The sequence below is a fragment of the Dreissena polymorpha genome, chromosome 13, assembly GCF_020536995.1.
Source record: "Dreissena polymorpha isolate Duluth1 chromosome 13, UMN_Dpol_1.0, whole genome shotgun sequence".
Lineage (NCBI taxonomy): Eukaryota > Metazoa > Mollusca > Bivalvia > Myida > Dreissenidae > Dreissena > Dreissena polymorpha.
In genome coordinates this window covers 58,645,125-58,667,671 of record NC_068367.1, presented here as the reverse complement: position 1 = coordinate 58,667,671, position 22,547 = coordinate 58,645,125, and the positions used below count along the sequence as shown (strand labels likewise).

Below are 22,547 nucleotides of genomic sequence, written 5' to 3'. Positions count from 1 at the left end.
GCTTTTGCAAACAGTTTGGATCCAGATGAGACACTATAGAACATGGCGTCTCATCAGGATCCAAACTGTTTGCTCTTCTCATAGTTTTCTTTGGAAAAAAAATCGAAGAAAATGCTAATTTTAGAAATTCAGCAGACGACGTTTTAGCAGACGACGAATTTGCCAGCATGCAAAGATTTAAACAATATTGAACCAAAAAATTAAACTGCATGATAGTTGTATATCTTCATTGTGTGTACATATCCTGTGAGTTAGACAAAATTGAATTGAATATTTCATGTCCTTGAAATTTATTTCACATCCTTGAATTGTATGCATTATATGTTGTTGTTAGTTCTATCCATGGGCAAATGTCAAATGATTGTTGTTAAAGTGACATAATTTAATGTGTAAAATATTGTTTTTGTGAAAATATGTTTCCCATTCCAAACTATATTGTTTACCCTTATTAGCTGTAAGGATAAAGTTCAACCTTTTCTGCCACCTCATATCCTTAGTTGCACTTATTGTTCCACATTCATCCGATTAAGGCTATACTGTCTGTAAATATGACTGCGCTTCCAGCCATCTTCCTCTTTTATCATACACCCAAGCAAAATGAACCCCCTTCTAGGAAAACTGTACTTAACACATGTGTGTAAATGCAGACTGCACATGTGTGTAAATGCAGACTGCACATGTGTGTAAATGCAGACTGCACATGTGTGTAAATGGAGACTGCACATGTGCCTAAATGCAGACTGCACATGTGCCTAAATGCAGACTGCACATGTGCCTAAATGCAGACTGCACATGTGCCTAAATGCAGACTGCACATTTGCCTAAATGCAGACTGCACATGTGCCTAAATGCAGACTGCACATGCTAATCAGGGATGACACTTTCCGCCTACACAGATTTTTGTTTTTAGATGAGACTTATTTTCTATGAGAAATTCCATAAAAGCTAAGTGTCATTCCTGATTAGCCTGTGGGGACTGGGAATACGCTTTATGCACATGCTTTAACTCTTCCAGTGCTGGAACTGAATTTTGAAGGCCTTTGCAAACAGTTTGGATCCAGATGAGACGCCACACAACGTGGCGTCTCATCAGGATCCAAACTGTTTGCTATTCTGATAGTATTCTTTGAAAAAAAATCAAAGAAAATGCTTATTTTAGAAATTCAGCAAACGACATTTTTGCAGACGAAAAATTTCCCAGCATGCAAAGGGTTAAGCTTAGTTTTCCCAGAGCACTGCTCATATAATCATAGTGTTATTCCTTTACCAATATTGTATGCTTCATAGACCGACAATCCTTTCCCATGTTTACAGGACCCAAGCAGTTCCTCCCCCTCCTCCCAACACAAACTCTTGCACTCTGACCGAGACATCAGCGCCCAGGGTGACCGGGATTCTTCGGAGATTACGTACGAATTCACGGTCGCCTCCGTTCCGTCGGGATTCCAAAACTTGTCGCAACGGGATTCCGAAGAGGAGAGTTTCGAAACGGAAGAGATCGTTGAATATTATCCGGCTCAACAGAATGTTTTGCAGCATGCCCTGCTAGAAACTGGTAGTCCAAGGGTTATACCCGATCTTGAGTCCCCTAAAGAGCATGCAAAAGCAATCTGTGTCCATCCGCATGATGTGTTCCAAGATATTGATGTCGAAAGAACTGATGATGTGAAAGATGATGATAAAGACCTTAATGAGAAGGTAAAGGTAAAAGAAGTTGAGGTAACTCGGGTTGTTGATACTGAAGTTTTGAATGATACTAAAACTGTAGATATTCCTAAACAAACTAAGGAGAAGCCTGTTGTTGTAAAGGTGAAGAAGCCAGAGGAAAAAGAAGAATTTGTTATCACATTTGATGAGTTGTCAACTCTGGACTTCAGTGCCAGTAATCCTAACGATCAAAAGAAGCCTCGCAGAGAGTTTAGTGACACTCCTAAGGTGAACTATAGAATTGAATTTCGCAATTCTCGTGATTTCGACGAAGAGGTTATTCAAGCTTCAAATACTTCCATAGTAAATCATGCTCCAGTATTTGACGAAACTAGCGGCAAGCAGACTGTTGATATTAACATAGCAAACCAGTGTTCAAATATAAGTTTTCAGCCAAATTCAGAAGGAGAGGCCGAGAATTTGTTAGAAGAGAAATCTATATCTTTTATAGCGCTTCCTGCTGAAAGGACTGCAGTGAAGGAAGAAAAAGTTGAAACTAATGACGAAGTGGAGGTTAATCTAGAGAAAGAAACTTTTGCTTCCAAAACAGTAATTCAGTTGAGCCAGTCCAGTCCACCAGTAATCTCACATACTGGTAGCAGAGAATCGCTGCAGACTAGTAGCCGAGAATCGTCACAGACTAGTAGCAGAAATTCGACGCAAACTAATAGCAGAGAATCAACTCCAAGACGATCAGACGATGATGCAGAGTCCGCCAATCTAATGCAGACACAATACCAGCAGATGCAACAGCAGATGGCAATGTGGCAGAACCAGCTGCTGCAGAACCAGCAGCTATTGGCCAGTTCCTTGTCACCTGACCCTCCATCGCCCAATCAGACGCCTGGGATTCAGGACCAGTCCAGTCTGCAGCTTCAGCAGTTGCAGTTGCAGATCCAAATGCAGCAGCAAATGCTGTTGCAACTGCAGCAGAGCATCGCGACGATTTCCTTCAACAAAAACGTGGTAGTAGGTCCCTCCCAACAACAAACCTTGCTGCAAACACCTGCTGCTGGCTTTTCGACCCCACCCAATATCGGAAGCAGCGGTGGCAATAGCCAAATGTCCTCCCCAAACTTTTTAAGTGGCCATGAATTTCAGACATCAACACCTATCCCCGATATGACCAGCCAGCGCGGCCAAAGAGACGGTTCCCTGTCCCAGGTTCCAGTGGCCCCTACCCTTCCACCGGCTCCTGGCCTTGAGGCCAAGTCAAAGGTAGTCAAAGCAGACGCAAAATACACGAAACCGAAACAGAAGCGTTTTGAGCGACAGCTTGATCCAAGGGAACAGCTGATGCTTGATATTCGAAATTTCGGAAAGAAGGGATTGAACAAGGTAAGGAATTTGCAAGTGCTGCATTGTTGAGCTTCTTTAAATAATCTTATATGAAATACCTTCAAAAGAAGCCTTTAATGTTTTGTTGCCCATACTTTATTATTTTCATTATTGTTTCTTTCACATTTTTGCATGACTTCAAATTGTATATGTAATACTGACAAAATGGGCCCTTTATGTTTTGTTGCATGTCTTTTATTATTTTATGATTGTTTTTTTTTCTTTCACAATTGTGCATGGTTTCCAACAACAGTTTTTCAAGGTCATCTGGTAGTTTTTATTTTGAAACTCAAAATTCCTGCTTATCTGTCACCTTTTAGTTGTGGGTTTCATAGCCATAATTTAAGTGGCATGCATTTACAACATGATGTCCTCTTTTCCTTGTATGTCAAGTGAATTCTAATTCTTTCCTGCTCAGAGGGAAAGTGAAAATGGCTATATGCAACCACATAAAACCAGGGGCCGTATTTCAGTAGCTTCTTAAGTTAAAAAATAACTTAAGTTGAAATATTGCGCAATATTTTTTTCTTATCTCCGCCATTTTTTCTTAAAACATAAGATTTCACTTAAGTTAAATTCTGGTAGCTTCATAAACTTAATAAATTTCTTTACACTGTGTAATTTTTCTCATATATTTAAAATTAAGTTAACTTCCTTTAACTCTTAAAGGAATTTCTTAAAGAGAAAAGCGTCTCATGTTTTGTTTTTTACATTTCAAATTTAACTTAAGAAATTTATTTAAGAAATTTCTTAACTTAAGTGAAAACTAAAGAAGCTACTGGAATACGGCCCCAGAACAGCTTCCAAGTAACTTGCAGTCTGTTAAGATTTTTTTATTTGTGCTGCGCATCAGTATCTAAGGGTTGGAAACGAAGGCTTTAAAACTTGGATCTAGTAAGAAATTACTTAAATTTAAGTTGATTTCTAAGGGACAACAAACGGGTCAAAATGTGAATCTGAATAGGAAATGGTTAAGTAATACAAAAAATGTATCAGATTAAAATTTTGAAGTCAAGAGGAGTGCGGGACATGTGCAATATTATATGTCAGTATTTAAGATAGTGTTTGTGTTGGGAATTAACATTGTTACTTTGTTCACGCTGAACTTTTTACCTTCAGTCCCGCATTCGAAGGTATAAATATCATATAGCGAGGGTTGATAGTGAAACTATTGTATCTTGTATATACAACTGTAAGCAGATAGTTAAACAATTGACCCTCGACATTCCGTCACCCTTGAATACTGGAGTTATCAACCTATTCTATGTATTGCGATATACAGCAGATACTCTTCACATTCACCTGAAACCCTTAGAATATATCATGTGAAAAAAAGTGTAATTCCACAACCAGTCAAAGTATTTTCGACTGACCTGGCATTATGTATACGCTTTGTTATACGAAACATGGTTAAGTAAGAATAGCATGCACACTGTATATATCAGCAATAGTTTATGGTATAAGATATCTACCTTATCACAGCTTTACCTTAAACACTGATTCAACATGCATGCACTCTTCTCATAAGCCCATTTTATAGTATGAATTGCACAACGTAAGTGCATGTCAGAAAATTATATGTGAATTACATGTATATATTCCAGTGACTGTAAAATCAGTTTTGTAACTTTATGTTCTTGCAATTTTATGCCCTTATCCTGTATGTATGCTTGCAAATTGCATGACCTTAGCTATTAAATACCTATAGAATAAAGTATAGAAACGGACATATAATTACTATTTTTCCAATACTGCAACATATGAAACTCTTAAACAAAATATACACGTGTTATTTAAATGTTATGACAACATACTGATGTTTACAAAATTATGTCACAAATGCATACATTTAATTTACTGAATGCATGTTTTATAAAATATTCAAACGATTAAAGATTTGAGAACATAACCCTTTGCACCTAATATTTTGTGCAAAGAACATATCGTCTACTGAATGTAATAACTAGGGTAACCGACATTTTGTGAGTTGTTCAGGAGAGCATATTTTGAGACATTTTCCAAAATACAGTAAGAGCACTTACGTTATTTTTTGCGCTAAAAATATTTCAGTGTTTAAATTATGATAACTGCTCCTTTCTTAATTTTTGATTGTTTTAAAAAAGACATATCGAATTGGAGTTTTGTTTCATTTTTCAAGTGTTATTATAATACTAATCAGAAAATTTGAATACGGAAAAATGTTTATTATTTTAATAAAACATCTTTTTGCCTCTCGTGAAAATTTAACAAAATGTCACTTACGCTACTTTTTACATTCAGAAAATGACATGCGTTTGTTATGTCATTTTCGAAAATTTGATAAAAACATTATTTTTACCAAAAAGGTTGACTTAATATTTTATCAGTTGATGTATGTCACCTTAATAAACACAAAAATGGAAAAAAGTAAAAATGTATAAAAATGTCAGATACATGACTTATTACATTCAGTCGGCGATATAAATCATAGCTAAAAAGTCTGAAAAGTTTTTTCAATCTCAGTTTTGCAAATGCTTTCCTCACGAAGATGTCAATATGACAATATTTCTGGTTCTATTTTGTCAATCATTTTTTTTTGCAGATGAGCATTTAGGTAAATAATCCAATCTGTTTACCCATAAATGTGTCCATTAAAAAAACATGCATGGAAAAATTCATGAGCCCTTTTTATGCCCGCGGATCAAATGATCGGGGGTATATTGGTTTTGGCCTGCCTATCATTCTGTCTGTCTGTCATTCTGTCCCAAAACTTTTACCTTGGATATAACTTGTGCATTATTGAAGATAGCAACTTGACATTTGGCATGCATGTGTATCTCATGGAGCTGCACATTTTGAGTGGTGAAAGGTCAAGTTCATCCTTCAAGGTCAAAGGTCAAATATATGGCTTCAAAGCAGCGCAGTAGGGGGCATTGTGTTTCACAAAAACAGCTCTTGTTGGGAGCTACTTTTCACCTGCTTAAATAAAGTGATAAATTACTATTTGTATACATGTATATGAAACTTTTCTGTGAAAAGTGGGTTTAATGCATGTGTGTAAAGTGTTGTCTCAGATTAGCTGGTGCAGCCTGCCAAGGCTTATCAGGCATGACACTGTCTGTCTAAACTGGATTTTCATCAAGTCTTCCTGTAAACGAATTATACAATATAGGCGGAAAGTGTCGGCCCTGATTAGCCTGTGCAGACTGCATAGGCTAATCTGGGATGACACTTTACACACATGCATTAAACCCCCTTTTCTGAGAGTCTCATTTGTATATATTTGTTTCTCTTTCCTTTGCAGGTTCCAGTCAAGGCCACTCACTGGCATAAATGATGAAATTCCGATTTATGTGTGATACCACAAAACACTGGCATACGTGTAACACTTGCGGAGAATGTGCATATATATGTCATGCAATCTGTGTATAGGTTATGGAAAAATTGGCATATACGTGTAATGCAAATGAGGTATTTGCAGAATGTGTAACATATTGTGAGAATTTGCATATGTGTAATGGAATGGGAAAATATGCATATGTACAATGCAGAATATGTTAAGCAGATGAAAATATGGCATATGCGTGTAATGGATGCAGTTTTCTGTCAGATGTGATCATGATGGCGGTGACATGTGTAATTCAGAGAGGTCAGATGTGCATCACGAGTAGATGGAAGCAATGTACAGATGAAAACTTAACTACTGGCCAGTCGACGATCACATAAAAGCCCAACGCAAGGGTTCTTATAAAGATGAATGTTTTCTGTAAAGGAAACCTTTCGGAAAAAAATGCAATTAACCTGTGTACGTTTAGGCTAAGTTACTATATGCAAGGGAAAAATATAATCCATAAATTGCTTGTACAAGAATGTGCATATATTAGTCAAATGTGTATCTAGAATTATGTTATAATTACTTGCATTCCTTTTCTTCCATATAAATGTTTAGTAAAGTTATATGTGTGATCAAAACAGAAAGTTCAGTTCGAAGCGTCAAGATGTTTGTAAATATGTTTTATCTGATGCATATCATGATTCCTGGTTATATGTTTGTTTTCTTCCAATAAAGACTGTAATGTATATTATAAAAATATATTTAGCAATTGTAAAATATTTTAAAGGGGTGCAATATTACATTAATGATAAGAAAATTATTGTACAGTTATTATATGGACAAAACTTTATTATGATCACCTTATGCCAAGATTTCTATTTGTCAGTTACTGATTCTCAAAGTATTTTTTTTTTGTTCATGCTTGTTATTTCTCCTTATTCATAAGCAAACATCCTAAGAGCTCTTAATTAAATGGTAATTCAGTTTCGTCTTAATAATACTTTATATTTTCCTTTTAATAAATTTGCAAAAGTATTGAATGGCAAGAAGCAAACCTATTGATTTCCCATGAGACATAAATTTTTAAAATCTGATATGTAGCTTAATATTATTTCCAGCTTTGAACTACACATATTAAAGCACTGATATAAATGCAAGATCCTATACACCATCTATGTTTTATCGATTTCCTTTTAATAATAGCTATTTGTGAAAGTATAATACGTATAGTAATGATAGTGTGGATTCATTTATTTTTATTAACTTGAAATTTCATTGATTGATAAACTCTGGCATTTTTGTTTGATCGTCAATTCGTTAATTTTTTATCAGTTCTGGTATAAGTCTTCAGCGTTTGTTCGTTCGTTGGACATTTTATGTCTTGGTTGAGAGGTCCTTTCAAAATTCAAGAAAAATTATTTTCCGAAGAATAATATCAAGTTTACGGTAATAAATAAGGGTAGAGTTTTTAACTAGCTTGATATCTTTTCAAGCCTTTTTTTATCAGACACAAAATTTGCTTAAATTATTAAATGTTATGATAATGTACTTTGTATACATCATTATTATATTTTTCTTAAGTATTTGATATGTTTCTAATCATAGGCTGTTAATTTTTGTAGGCATTTAGACCTTTCAAAACAATAATGTTATATATATTTTCACATGTTTTATGTAATAATGGTCATACACAATATAATGCCCATGTAAGACATATATTCGGTTACATTACTTTTTAAGACAGTGTTAGAAATTGGTCTTCCACTTATCGTCTTGTGTTTTTGTTTCAAGCATACTTTCGCTATCACATGTGTCCACAAAATTGAGGCACATTGTAAAAATTTTGCATATTAGAAATTACATTTGTGTTTACATCTTTCATCCAAGAGTATCATTAACTTAAATCAACTCAAACTTAATTTTTAAACAGAAAAAATGAAATTAGCTATGTATTACTGCCATAAACAAAATCAGATGGAGCAATAAGATATTCTTTTAATATAAGTTAATTATTAAAAAAATGTTTGTCCAGTACTTAGAACTGTTAATCATTTAAATATTCAGACACATGTTTGCCTGTATGCCTGTATGCTGGATCCTATATTAATCAGTGTTTCAAGTTGATGTCCATTGTTTGTAGATATGTTCAATTGAATCATGTTGATTTTAATCAATGTATTGGGGTATATTTGCTGTCAGCAGTAATGCTGTCAGACTCAAACTGCATGAATTCAATGAATTCACTCAAAGTACAAGAAGTTTTACAATGAAATTAATGGAAATTTCTTGAACCAGTGTAGAATCGACATGAAACAAGTTTGTTTTATTGTTTCTTATCTGCCTAAAATAATATTTTAGTCTGTTTCTTATGTGATATTTAAAAACTGTGATTTAAAACTTAATCACTTGCACAACAGTACTGTAATCAAAATTTATCTTGCAGTCTCATTTGAAACATAATTGATGTTGCTAAAGTTTACAGGTATTGTTTCTTTGCATTTACGGTAATATTTACCGTATCTTATATGATGTTAACATAAACTTTACCAGGGCTTTTTTTCCTGTTTTTGTGAAGCAGCCTTGGCCCCCTCATTTTGTGGAAAAAAAAACTCATTTTGTGAAAAAATGAGTTGCTAACTGTTCAAAGTTGTGAAAAAATGAGTCGCCAACTTTTTAAAATTGGGAAAATTTAAGTAGCGAATTTCGCAAATCGTGAAAATGGTCATTCTCACAGAAGGAAAAAAAGCCATGTTTACTAACTTGTTTCATTTTCATGCTAAAAACTATGGACTGTAACAGGCTCAATTATAAGGGAGCGATTCACGGCGACTTCTTTTCAAATTGTTTTTAATTTCCATAACATTTGAACCCTTTGGGCGCTGGAACCGGATTTTAAAGGCCTTTGCAAACAGTTTGGATCCAGATGAGACGTCACAGAACGTGGCGTCTCATCAGGATCCAAACTGTTTGCTATTCTGATAGTATTCTTTGAAAAAAATCGAAGAAAATGCTAATTTTAGAAATTCAGCAGACGACATTTTAGCAGAAGACAAATTACCCAGCATGCAAAGGGTTAAAGCTATCTCATAAAATCAAATCCTTGATTCATCAATTAATTATGCATGGAACCTGCATAAAGAAGATATCACTGCTAGTAACAAAACTGTCCATTTGACGCAAGAGATTCCATTTCCATAATTCAGGGACTCTGTTTGTTTTTAGAAATATGCTTTTAGTATTCCAAAGAGCTAATTGAAAACAATATACAAAACATGTATAATATGATATGATATTTCAGTTTCATTCTCATCAAAATCTTCACAATAATTGTGTAAAAATAGGAGAGCATTTCCTTGTTCACATAGACATCTTCTATTTTATTTCAGACATGCCCACATTTTCCAAATTAAACCACAGCGTATTTCAAAGACTCATAAAATTTATTTGTTTCGTTTTGGTTGCTGTCCGTTGCTACATATGTTTATCAGATAATTGAACTTACTCATTGTTTTTAACTCTGTTATTAGTAAGTTGTCATATTATTATTTTTCCATGCAATATTTATATATAATTATATATAAAACTTATATATTTTTGTACAGGTTGAGACTTATTCAGTTATCTCGTGTAAAAGATTTATTTACAACAAATACTGACTCGTGTTATTTATTTATAGATCGGGAACAAAATAAGGACTTTGCATTTCATTATTTGTGTTCATAAAATGGTTTAATTAAAAGATACCATAACTGTTATTTCAGTTTGACATTGGGTAAACTATAAAGAATGTCGGACATATGCATTCCTATCTGGCAGACATATGCCCCTGGTGGACGTATGAATACCTGAAAATATATCATCCTGCTAGTTTTCCACAAAGAATACTGGCCTTCCCATATTGTCATCAGTTGTAGCCAATAATCAGGTCTCCCGCTGGGTAAAACAAAGTTGGCCATACTTAATTTCGCCACTTGTAAAAAGTTGTTGACATTATTTGTCAATTAAATTGGCAACAATTCAGATTCTATGTAAACATAATTGCTGCTTTTAAATACATGTACCATAAACTGCAATTATGTGTTTGAAACAAAGCCAAACAGTTCTTAACAGTAGAACCTATCATTTCTATGTATCACCCAATAGGTGCAAAAAGGTACCATGTGCCTATTCATTTCATTACATGGAACCTTTTTGCACCAATGAGGGGATATGAAACATGTCACATAAAATCATGTACATGGTTGTAAACATTGTTCATTGTTTTGTAGGGTTGCGAACTAGACTAGTTAAGGCCAGGGAAGTAAGCATCATTTTTAAATATTTGAAATAATAAATCATGTTGGCAATTAAGTGAATGGCTTAATTGATTGTAATTAGTTTATTGTATTATACTTATGAAGTTGTTGACACTTAATGGGATGATTTGAAAACTTTCTGGATGGTAAGTGTCTCTTGGGAAGCCATCTGTCTGCCTCCGTTGAAAAATATCCAGAAAACATGTGTCTGGCTTCCATTTGACCCATTTTGCCCTAGAAATTTTTATTTCATGGCCATTCCTGGAAACTTATTTTTAAATGCATTCGTTCATAAAGGTCACTGTCAGGTTAATGACGCCCCCCCCCCCCCCACCCCCGAAAGGCCAAACCAGTCGAGGCATTGAGGATGGTGATGAAAGTCTGATACAGGTAGGGCTCAAGCTGTTATAGGTTGGGCTAAAGTCTGTAATAAATGGTTCTAAAGTCTGTTATAAGTGGTGCTAAAAGTCTGTAATAAATGGTTCTAAAGTCTGTTATAAGTGGTGCTAAAAGTCTGTTATAAGTGGTGCTAAAGTCTGTTATAAGTGATGCTAAAAGTCTGTTATAAGTGGTGCTAAAGTCTGTAAGAAGTGGTGCTAAAGTCTTTAATAAGTGGTGCTAAAGTCTGTAATAAATGGTTCTAAAGTCTGTTATAAGTGGTGCTAAAGTCTGTAATAAATGGTTCTAAAGTCTTTAATAAGTGGTGCTAAAGTCTGTAATAAATGGTTCTAAAGTCTGTTATAAGTGGTGCTAAAAGTCTGTTATAAGTGGTGCTAAAGTCTGTAAGAAGTGGTGCTAAAGTCTTTAATAAGTGGTGCTAAAGTCTGTTATAAGTGGTGCTAAAGTCTGTTATAAGTGGTGCTAAAGCCTGTTATAAGTGGTGCTAAAGTCTCTTATAAGTGGTGCTAATGTCTGTTATAAGTGGTGCTAAAGTCTTTAATAAGTGGTGCTAAAGTCTGTTATAAGTGGTGCTAAAGTCTGTTATAAGTGGTGCTAAAGTCTGTTATAAGTGGTGCTAATGTCTGTTATAAGTGGTGCTAAAGTCTTTAATAAGTGGTGCTAAAGTCTGTTATAAGTGGTGCTAAAGTCTGTTATAAGTGGTGCTAAAGTCTGTTATAAGTGGTGCCAAAGTCTGTTATAAGTGGTGCTAAAGTCTGTTATAAGTGGTGCTAATGTCTTTAATAAGTGGTGCTAATGTCTTTAATAAGTGGTGCTAAAGTCTGTTATAAGTGGTGCTAATGTCTGTTATAAGTGGTGCTAAAGTCTGTTATAAGTGGTGCTAATGTCTGTTATAAGTGGTGCTAATGTATGTTATAAGTGGTGCTAATGTCTGTTATAAGTGGTGCTAATGTATGTTATAAGTGGTGCTAATGTCTGTTATAAGTGGTGCTAAAGTCTTTAATAAGTGGTGCTAAAGTCTGTTATAAGTGGTGCTAAAGTCTGTTATAAGTGGTGCTAAAGTCTGTTATAAGTGGTGCTAATGTCTTTTATAAGTGATGCTAAAGTCTGTTATAAGTGGTGCTAAAGTCTTTAATAAGTGATGCTTAAGTCTGTAAGAAGTGTTGCTAAAGTCTGTTATAAGTGGTGTTAAAGTCTGTAAGAAGTGGTGATTAAGTCTTTAATAAGTGGTGCTAAAGTCTGTTATAAGTGGTGTTAAAGTCTGTAAGAAGTGGTGCTAAAGTCTTTAATAAGTGGTGCTAAAGTCTTTAATAAGTGGTGCTAAAGTCTTAAATAAGTGGTGCTAAGTCTGTTATAAGTGGTGCTAAAGTCTGTTATAAGTGGTGCTAAAGTCTTTAATAAGTGGTGCTAAAGTCTTTAATAAGTGGTGCTAAGTCTGTTATAAGTGGTGCTAAAGTCTGTTATAAGTGGTGCTAATGTCTGTTATAAGTGGTGCTAAAGTCTTTAATAAGTGGTGCTAAAGTCTTTAATAAGTGGTGCTAAGTCTGTTATAAGTGGTGCTAAAGTCTTTAATAAGTGGTGCTAAGTCTGTTATAAGTGGTGCTAAAGTCTTTAATAAGTGGTGCTAAGTCTGTTATAAGTGGTGCTAAAGTCTTTAATAAGTGGTGCTAAGTCTGTTATAAGTGGTGCTAAAGTCTGTTACACGTCAGGCTTAAGCTCAATATTTTCATACTGCGATGTATGTTTGATTTGTTGGACTTTTTTGCAGTGTTCAACAGTATTTCAGTAATACATGTATAATGGTGGTCTGTTTAACTACTCATTTGAAACATATGCACACATACAAAGTACCCATACCTTTGCCATTAACTAATTACTGCCCCATTTTAAGGAGAAGAATGCCTGTAGAAAAATATCCATACCAAGAACCACACAAGTTATGGGTCTGGGCCAGGGATGGAAACCGCTATCCTTGGAATTGTATTCCAGCACTATACCAAATGAGCTTTACCTTGCCATACACATGTTTGAAAACAACAAAAAAACATAGTGTCTCAGAGAATAATTCATTACGTTTCTTCTAAACTGTTATATAAAAAAAATCTGATAAATTAAGAAACTTAAAACTTATCTTTATGAAATGTTGAAGAATTGTTTCAAGATGTTTGTGATTTTCTTTTTTAAAACCGTTTATTAAACAAGCACAAGTTTGACTTTCATTATTTCATGTTTGAAGAGACAAATTTTAAGAAAAAAATTCACATTCCCCCTTTTTATGTCCCCCATATTGTTTTTGCCCTGTCTGTTGGTGTGTTTGTTTGCCCCAACTTAAACATTTTGCTATAACTTTTGCAATATTGAAGATAGCAACTTCATATTTGGCATGCATGTGTATCTCATGGAGCTGCACATTTGAGTGGTGAAAGGTCAAGGTCATCCTTCAAGGTCATAGGTCAAAGATATAGCTTCAAAGTGGCGCAGAAGGGGACATAGTGTTTCTGACAAACACATATCTTGTTTAATCAATGTTTTATTAAGCAATTGGGTGTTTTATTTAGCAACAAATCAACATGTGTAAAGGCAAAATACATTGTGCAACTAAACATTATTAACCAAACAACATGATCTTTAAGTGATTTCTTCAATAACAATAAAATGATTGACAAGTGTAAAACAATTAGTCAATATGACTGTGTAAAATTGAAAATATTAATGTAGTAGAATAGAAACAAATATTTAATGCAAAACAAAACGACATTGATGTGATTTCTTCAATAACTATAAAATGATTAACAAGTGTTAAACAATTAGACAGTGTGTGTAAAATAGAAAATATTAATGTTGTAGATTAGGGGCAAATATTTAATGCAAAACAACAATTCATTAAACATGTTCTATGTAAAAATGTACATAAGATGTCGTTGCTAATTCAACTGTAACTTGTGGGTAAAAAAAAGAAAAATCAGAAAAAGGACAGATGAATAAAATAACAAGTGCGCAAGTTTTACATATTAATTCAGTGCGCGAGTTTTACATATTAATTCAACATGACTGCATGGTACCACTTCAAAATGTGTAAACAAAATAATTTCTTCTTTATAGAACATTTATATTGTAATTTCTTAACTAACATGTAAACATCGTTCTAAATGTAAAAAAGCAGATTTTGAAAGTAGTAAAACTAACAATTTGTTTAAAACTGACATTTGAAAAAAAAAAGACAAACATGTACAAAAGCTCTTAGAACTCATATAAAATACCGTTTTTTTAGGTTAATTACTTCCAGTTTGACATGTTGAAACATTTTTTTCTATTTGATAATTTATGTAACATTATAACGTCTTACATGAATTAACGTGAATAATACATCAAATTATGGTACGACAGAGAAGTTATTTATCATAGGTATTGTTTGTAACCAGCTACACGACTGTCTCTTTTTCAGTGCAATTATAATGACCTCCTTTCCATTTCACAATCAAAGGTAAAAAATTCAAGACCATCTTTTCTTGGAAGGACTGGTCCAATTTTAAATTACAGACAGAGAATGAGGTGTTATCAGTCCAGGATTCGAAGCTTTTTTACAGGTTTAAGGAATCCAAACTTGGCTTGAGACATCTGAAATGAAAACCTCAATGGAGGCACCAGGCATCTAAACTTCTCATATAGATGCATCTTTAATCGAAACTTATTGAGGCATTAGGTGGCAAAACTTCTTCTATAGAAGCATCTTTGTCTTTGATGAAGCTGAAATGTAAAAAAAATCAATTATATTTTTGTCTGCATGTGTAGTATAAATAAAACAAGAAACCGTCGGAGATGGGTGATGCTCCCCAAAGGTTTTTTTGTCACAATATTGCACGATATATTCAGATAAAAGGAAACATCTTGAGGGGCATAACTTTGGACAAAATAATACGATGAATGGTTAAGCAACTTAAAAATTTCAAAGGGCCATTACTCTCTAAATACATCATCTAACCAGAGCCCACAAATAACATGCGCATCTTCTCAGGGTAGTTAAGCTTCCCATAAAGCTTCATTGAATTCCAGAGAAATAGCCCAGAAAAGAATTGCACTATATGTACAGTTTATAGAAAATTTCAAAGGGCCATAACTCTGTGAAAAATCATCCGACCATAACCGATAACCGGCTGATAATATGCACATCTCCTGTTGGTAGTGAAGCTTCCCATAAAGTTTCATTGAATGCCCCCTAATAAGTTGCTGAGAAATAGCTCGGACAAGAATTGCACTATATGTACAATGGAAAATTTCAAAGGGACATAACTCTGTGAAAAATCATCCGACGAGAACCAGCTGATAATATGCACATCTCTTGGTAGTGAAGCTTCCCATAAAGTTTCATTGAATTCCAGTCATTAGTTGCTGAGAAATAGCCTGGACAAGAATTGCACTATATGTACAATGGAAAATTTCAAAGGGCCATAACTCTGTGAAAAATCATTCGATGAGAACCGGCTGATAATATGCACATCTCCTCTTGGTAGTGAAGCTTCCCATAAAGTTTCATTGAATTCCAATCATTAGTTGCTGAGAAATAGCCTGGACAAGAATTGCACTATATGTACAGTTAATGGAAAATTTCAAAGGGCCATAACTCTGTGAAAAATCATCCGACCAAAACCCGCTGATAATATGCACATCTCCTCTTGGTAGTGAAGCTTCCCATAAAGTTTCATTGAATTCCGGTCATTAGTTGCTGAGGAATAGCCCGGACAAGAATTGCACTATATGTACAGTTAATGGAAAATTTCAAAGGGCCATAACTCAGTGAAAAATCATCCGACCAGAACCCGCTGATAATATGCACATCTCTTCTTGGTAGTTAAGCTTCCCATAAAGTTTCATTGAATTCCGGTCATTAGTTGCTGAGGAATAGCCCGGACAAAAATTGTGCACGGACGGACGGACACACACACACACGCACGGACAGACGAAGCGGCCACTATATGCTCCCCCCCCCCAAAAAAAAATTGGGGGAGCATAAAAAGTTGCAAAATGGTTTTGGAAGCGTAACAAAAGCTGTTGGAACAGTTCAGATCCTCCAAGTAGCAGTTGAGCGACCTAGGGCTTGTTGCCCTCTTGTGTCTTAAAATGTATTTCTTATTATTTCATTATTACATGCATTCAATATTTCTTACACTTGCTCATTTGATATAATTCCCTACACATTCTCCATAATATCTTGTTAGACAGGAGAGAAAACTGACCTTTAATCCATGTTACCATGATGCACTTCTTGGCTCATGGTTAAATGGTTGTAATTGTTACCATGCAAGTCTTCCCTTGCCTGAGCACTTTGTGAAAATTGCGCTATTTCTACATCTTCATTATCTCCATTGTTATTGTTGCTGCCATGGTAACAATCGCCATAGAAACGGGTACTAAGTGCAGTGTCGTACAATGCGCTGTTGTTAGCAGCATTAGACCAATGATATTGTTCATCACTGCCAGTCCCCATGGCAAATTCTTGATCGTGCGTTGTCATGGAGATCGACCTACTTTCTTTTAGAGAAAGGTTTATAGTTTCATCGCAATATGAGGACAGCCTTTTTGCGACAGCCGTAATTCGTTCATCAAATATTGAAAACTGAATGTTGGAGGTTGAACTCGAAATTTCTGTACAAGGATTGAATTCCTCTCTAAATTTATTTCCCTGTTCCTCCTGATCCAACGGACAATACTGTGTTGTACTGCACGTCTGCTGTTCGTCTATTTGCATGCGCTTTTCCAGGAACGATTTTAAATAGGACTTTATACACGAACCAGTATTTTCACCGCGTGTTACCCATTCAGAGCAATTGCCAACCATTGATGAAATATTACTTGTACCATATCTAGCACAATTGTTGTTTTCGTCGAGTTCTGTACTTGTAACCACGTGGCAACTACTTTCCGCACATGAGTGACCTTGACCTACTGAACAACTTGCACTCCCAATTTCGTCTTCGCGGAAATCCTGCAGCCGCCTTCGTCTACGCTTGTTGGTGAACCACATGGAAACCTAGTCAATGTGTGACGTATGTACATTATGCATATTAATAATACAAAATGGTGATAGTATACGATGTTGTCATACGATTTAAACTACTTGATGAAGTGGAACCCAAAAATAAACCTATCTGTAATGTATTAGGATGCTCCCTGAATTTAATGACCTAAGTTACTTTGCTAGCACTTAGTGTCAAATAAAAACTAACGACGGCAGTAAAAAATAACGTTTAGAATCAGACATTTATACTGATGGGCCATTACTTTATACTGTCCGTAAAAATAAAATAAATTAAAGATTTCAAATTTGACCTGGTACAAAAACGTAAATTTATGTTTATTCTAGCTCATAATCGTTTTCCTCGTTTTCACTTAGTTATGTGCGCTAAGGCCTTAGTGTAATCGCGTGGCACGCATTTACCGCGTACCCATTTGTTTTTTTTTACATTTTGGGAATTAGGCCGAGGCCCTTTATATTGGGAAAACTCGCGTCGTTTTGACTGAACTTTGGGAAATTTGTGTACTTTATTTTTGTTAACAAATACTTTAAGATTGAGAATAAGTGTTTTCTATATTATATTTACTAAGGTTTTACCCGGTGATCAACATAGGGACAGTAACTAAATATTGCATTTTATTTACAAACAAACTATGTTTTTGTAAACCTTGCATTGGGAATTTAATGCGGTCATTCGGGAAAAAAACCTTTTTGACATTTGACATTGGGGCGAATAACGGCACATAATTTGACCAAAAATAACAGTGATGGTACCTGTTTTAAAGTAAGTCCCGCCTCAAGCGCCAGTTTCCGCTTCTCCGTCCCCGAAGGATACGGATTGAGGGCGTGTCTTTGGTACCAGGCCGCGAGCACGCGCCGGGAACTCCGGAGCATGCGCGTCTGGCGTCCCCGTCCGTCTTCGCAGATTCCCGGCGGTGGTGGGTGCCTAAAAAAATCCGTTTCAAATAATAAAACTCGGAATAAGTCATGGCATACAGCTGAATTTCGTAACCTCTATTTCGCCTAAGGCAAATTTCAGGATATTTGGAAATGCACAATAATTCCGGACTTTACCCTGTATCATGTTCACTCGAAATTCATATGTTTATTTTGATTATTGATTAACGTGTTTTAGTTACATTTCGAATCAATTCGGAAGCTGCGTACATTTCTAAGCATACGCACATATAATTACTGCATTTCAGTATTTTTATTCATTTCCGATACCGCTGTTCTCCGCATGTTCTTTTCATTTATTCTACTTGATATTAAATGTACATCTATTTTAAAACAATAGCCAATTAGATATACGCTTTTCATAAAACTTTTTTTATAATATTAATATATATAAAAGTCTCAAGAAACGCTGACACTTATTTTCCTGATTGGACAAATATACAAGAACTATTTCATGTATTTAAATGTATGCAGTAATAACGGTGACCGTCGAATTTTTAATTCAACTATGAAATACTGATGAGGAAATTAACTTGTATCAACGATCTTAAAAACGAAATGCAAGACATAGAAAATTTAGATTGACGTTTTGCGATTATTAAGCTCCTTTGTTATTGGTAATATTCGCGTAAACAACTCATTTCGCTTATAACGTCTCTTTATTAGACTACTCGTTTCCTTTTTCTGGCTGCAATATTAACTAACATGTCGCGTTTTATGTTTTCTGACATTTCGCGGCATTAAAGGTATAGTCAATACAAACAAGAGATGTGTTTGTCAGAAACACAATGCCCCCTAATGCGCTGCTTTTTTTTACCTTTGACCTTGAAGGATGACCTTGACCTTTCACCACTCAAAATGTGCAGCTCCATGAGATACACATGCATGCCGAATATCAAGTTGCTATGTTCAATATTTCAAAAGTTATTGCAAAACTTTTATGTAAGGTTAAAGTTTTGGGACAGAATGACGGAATGACAGACAGACAGGCCAAAAAAAATATATACACCCTCTTCTTCGAAGAAGGGGGCATAAAAAGATATTCTCTCAAGTTCCTTTAGCTACTCTGTTCCAAGTTCAAATATCAAGGTCAGACTTAGAGGTACGGTCAGTACAAGATCAAGTACCGACTGTTCAAATATGATCATATTAATAAGATGCTCGATCTGGGAAATACGCTCTTAACTCTATGCAAGTGCGTAAAGTGTCGTCCCGGATTAGCCCGTGCAGTCAGCGCAGGATAATCAGGGACGACACTTTCCGCATAAACTGGATTTTCGCTAAGGAGAGACTTCCTTCAAACGAAAAATACCATAAAAGCGGAAAGTGTCGTCCCTGAGAAACTCGCGGACTGCAGAGGCTAATCTGGGACGAAAAATCGGAATTAACAGCATGAAAATATCAAACTGCCCTAAGCTTCATATTAGGTAGAACCATTACCTTTGACGAACTCGAAACTTGTTTATCGGTGACATGGGGAGGTTGTTTCGGCGCAAATGTATTTGAACTATTGCCTCGTCCCAAAGTTTTACCAGTTCTGGATCTTTCATGTTTCGGATACTCTGAAATGGCATGCGAATAATAAATTAAAGTTGAAGTTTTTGTTCGAAATGAAGCGATTTCCGCTTTTAATAAATTAAGTCCACTATGAATACATGAAGGAATAACTAAATTAAATAATGCATGATGTATTTATTGATCGATCGATTGGTTGATTGATAAATAGATTGGTTTGCACTCACTTTTAGGATGTCCATTACTTCTGTATACTGCTCCAATTTCATCTTTTTGTTCAAGTATTCTATCATTGAGACCACGTGAATCATCGAATTCTTAGATTCCATCATAGCGTCATTTTCGGTTATTTCCCTCCTTGATATTGATTCTTGCATAGATCGGTACTCCATAGTTCGATGTCACCGTCAGTTGGACTTACGGTGAAAATAATTTTATTTATCTGGATACAACTTATTTTCGAAATTCCCTATTGTTTTCGCAATCCGTTCGCCAATTATTGATTTTCTGCGCAGTATTCCATACACAGAGTACATGATTTTGGGATGGGTCAAACACACCTGTTTCCTATACAGTGACACGCCCTTATTTGTATGTGTCACCTCTCGGCCATGACTATAACAGACTATTAGTATTTTGCACTCTTTCGATGTAAAATTTCATTAAATGAACCTGCTTTTGTTAATTATAAAATCGTGTTTATATTGTTATAACAACGATTGTGAGATCGGATGGTGATTCTCACATTTCCCGACAAAATAGTATTTGCTCATGTAAAAACATAAAAGCGAAGTATATGTTGTACATTTACGAAATTACCACAGTTTTAAATGTTTATATGGACAATTTCAGTGATTTTTTTTCGCCCTATACTTTACAGACTGTGCCTTTTTGATTGAGGAAAATGGCGCGATAGACAATGAAACTGGGAAAAATTAACGTTATTAATATGATTATTAATAACAGTATACCAATTGTTAAAAATAACATGTTTAACTTCTTTCTAAATTTTATATTTTAAAGTGATATGGAATTAAATTGCTGTATTATAAACTCAATTAACCAATTGTTGAGTTTATTGGAAGGGTTTGGCATATTTTGGGGGTACATTTGGTCAGATTTTGGGGGAAAATTGTTTTACCATTAGGAAACAGACTTTACGAGAATTTTGGGGGAAAACTCATTGAATTTACCGACGATTTTGTGTGTCTGTCTCTAACCTAATAAGTGCTTGCCAAGTATGATTTTTTGTTTGTGTTTACAGCCGACAAGTTATCAAGAAGAGTCTACTCGGTAAAAGTCTAACACATATAATACGTACTACATAAACAGCAACAAAAACATCAGTGGTTTATAATGTCATCATTATATCAATTATGATTATTATATTATCACTAATGATCACCATTATAATCGTAGTAGTAGTAGACGCAGTAGCAGCTGCAGTAGCGAAAGAGATCGCTTCAACTCAATTGTAGTAGCAGCAATATTAAGTGCCTACTTAATTAGGGGTATTTACACGTTTAATGAAGATTTTTAATACTTTAAATTTACACGAGCGTATTCGTAAAACCGTTGTAACTATGGTGATCGCTTACAGTTTGATCATTGGGTCAAAAAAGAAAAACATATATAAATATAAACATAAAATTTTTTAAGTGCAACAGCATGACAGAAACCTTATTTCAGTAAGTGGGCCTTCATTGATGACAATGCCACACATAGCCGAACTGTGGGACACGGTAAAAAAAGTTTTATTTCGAGCTATCGCGTCAGAATCGAGCATCTACAGCTTCTGGGTGAAAACTACGGAATACTACTGAATACCGTAAGGGCCATCATGGTTACACATTAAAATCGAGAGGGCGAGAATGCGAGAACGCGATAGTACGATGGCGACAATACGATGACGACAGTGCGACAATACGATGGCGACAATACGATAGTACGATGGCGAGAATGCGAGAACGCGATAGTACGACGACGACACTGCGACAGTGCGACAATACGATGGCGACAGTGCGATAGTACGATGGCGACAATACTATAGCCATATCGTACTGTCGCCATCGTATCATCGCATTGTCGCCATAGTACTATCGTATTGTCGCCATCGTATTGTCGCACTGTCGTCATCGTATTGTCGCATTGTCGCCATCGTCCTATCGCGTTATCGCATTCTCGCATGTCGCCATCGTACTATCGCACTGTCGCCATCGTATTGTCGCACTGTCGTCCTCGTATTGTCGCACTGTCGTCATCGTTTTATCGCACTATCGCATTGTCGCCATCGTACTATCGCACTGTCGCCATCGTTTTGTCGCACTGTCGTCATCGTATTGTCTAATTGTCGCCATCGTACTATCGCGTACTCGCAATCTCGCCCTCGCAATCTCGTAACCACGATGGCATTAGCGGTATTCCGTAAAATACCGTAAAGGCCATCGTGGTTACACATTTAAATCCAGAGGGCGACAATGCAATAGTGCGATAGTACGATGGCGACAATGCGATAGTACGATGACTTCAGTGCGATAATAAGATAGCGACCATGCGATAATACGATGATGACAGTACGATAACGCGATATAACGATGGCGACAATGCAATAATACGATGGCGACTGTGCGACAATACGATAGCGACAGTGCGATAGTACGATGGCGACAATGCGATAGTGCAATAATACGATGACGACAGTGCGACAATACGATGGCGACAGTGCGATAGTACGATGGCGCAATGCGACAATGTGATAGTGCGATAGTACGATGGCGATAATACGACGACGATAGTGCGATAATACGATGACGACAGTGCGATAGTACGATGGCGACAATGCGATAGTGCGATAGTAACAATGCGATAATACAATAACGATAGTACGATAACGCGATAGTACGATTGCGCCAATGCGATGAAACGATGGCGACAGTACGATATGACTATCGCATTGTCGCCATCGTACTATCGCACTGTCAACATCGTATTGTCGCACTGTCGCAATGTC

At 35.7% G+C, this 22,547-nt stretch overlaps 3 protein-coding genes across 18 annotated transcripts in view; 2 read left to right on the top strand and 1 right to left on the bottom strand.

The window, feature by feature from the left end:
- The window catches only part of LOC127854813 (uncharacterized), a 150,960-nt gene extending 140,952 nt beyond the window's left edge, over positions 1–10,008 (top strand). For 15 of the 16 annotated variants that reach the window (XM_052389874.1, XM_052389872.1, XM_052389876.1 and 12 more), the window contains 3 exons: positions 1,315–3,045; positions 4,165–4,178; positions 6,329–10,008. In XM_052389874.1, coding sequence (XP_052245834.1) covers positions 1,315–3,045; positions 4,165–4,178; positions 6,329–6,383 — 1,800 coding nt within the window. In that variant the 3' untranslated portion in view covers positions 6,384–10,008. The remainder of the gene's footprint in view (positions 1–1,314; positions 3,046–4,164; positions 4,179–6,328) is intronic. The other variant, XM_052389870.1, reaches the window with a different exon arrangement.
- LOC127854821 (secernin-3-like) overlaps positions 1–22,547 on the top strand; it is a 204,174-nt gene that overhangs the window by 140,769 nt on the left and 40,858 nt on the right. The window lies entirely within an intron of this gene.
- On the bottom strand, positions 13,606–20,106 carry LOC127854823 (uncharacterized). The gene is made up of 5 exons (XM_052389890.1): positions 19,765–20,106; positions 19,463–19,584; positions 17,840–18,011; positions 16,287–17,080; positions 13,606–14,799 (listed from the first exon to the last, which is right to left on the bottom strand). The coding sequence occupies exons 1-4, from the start codon at positions 19,927–19,929 to the stop codon at positions 16,289–16,291; spliced, it is 1,251 nt and encodes a 416-aa protein (XP_052245850.1). The 5' UTR covers positions 19,930–20,106; the 3' UTR covers positions 13,606–14,799; positions 16,287–16,288.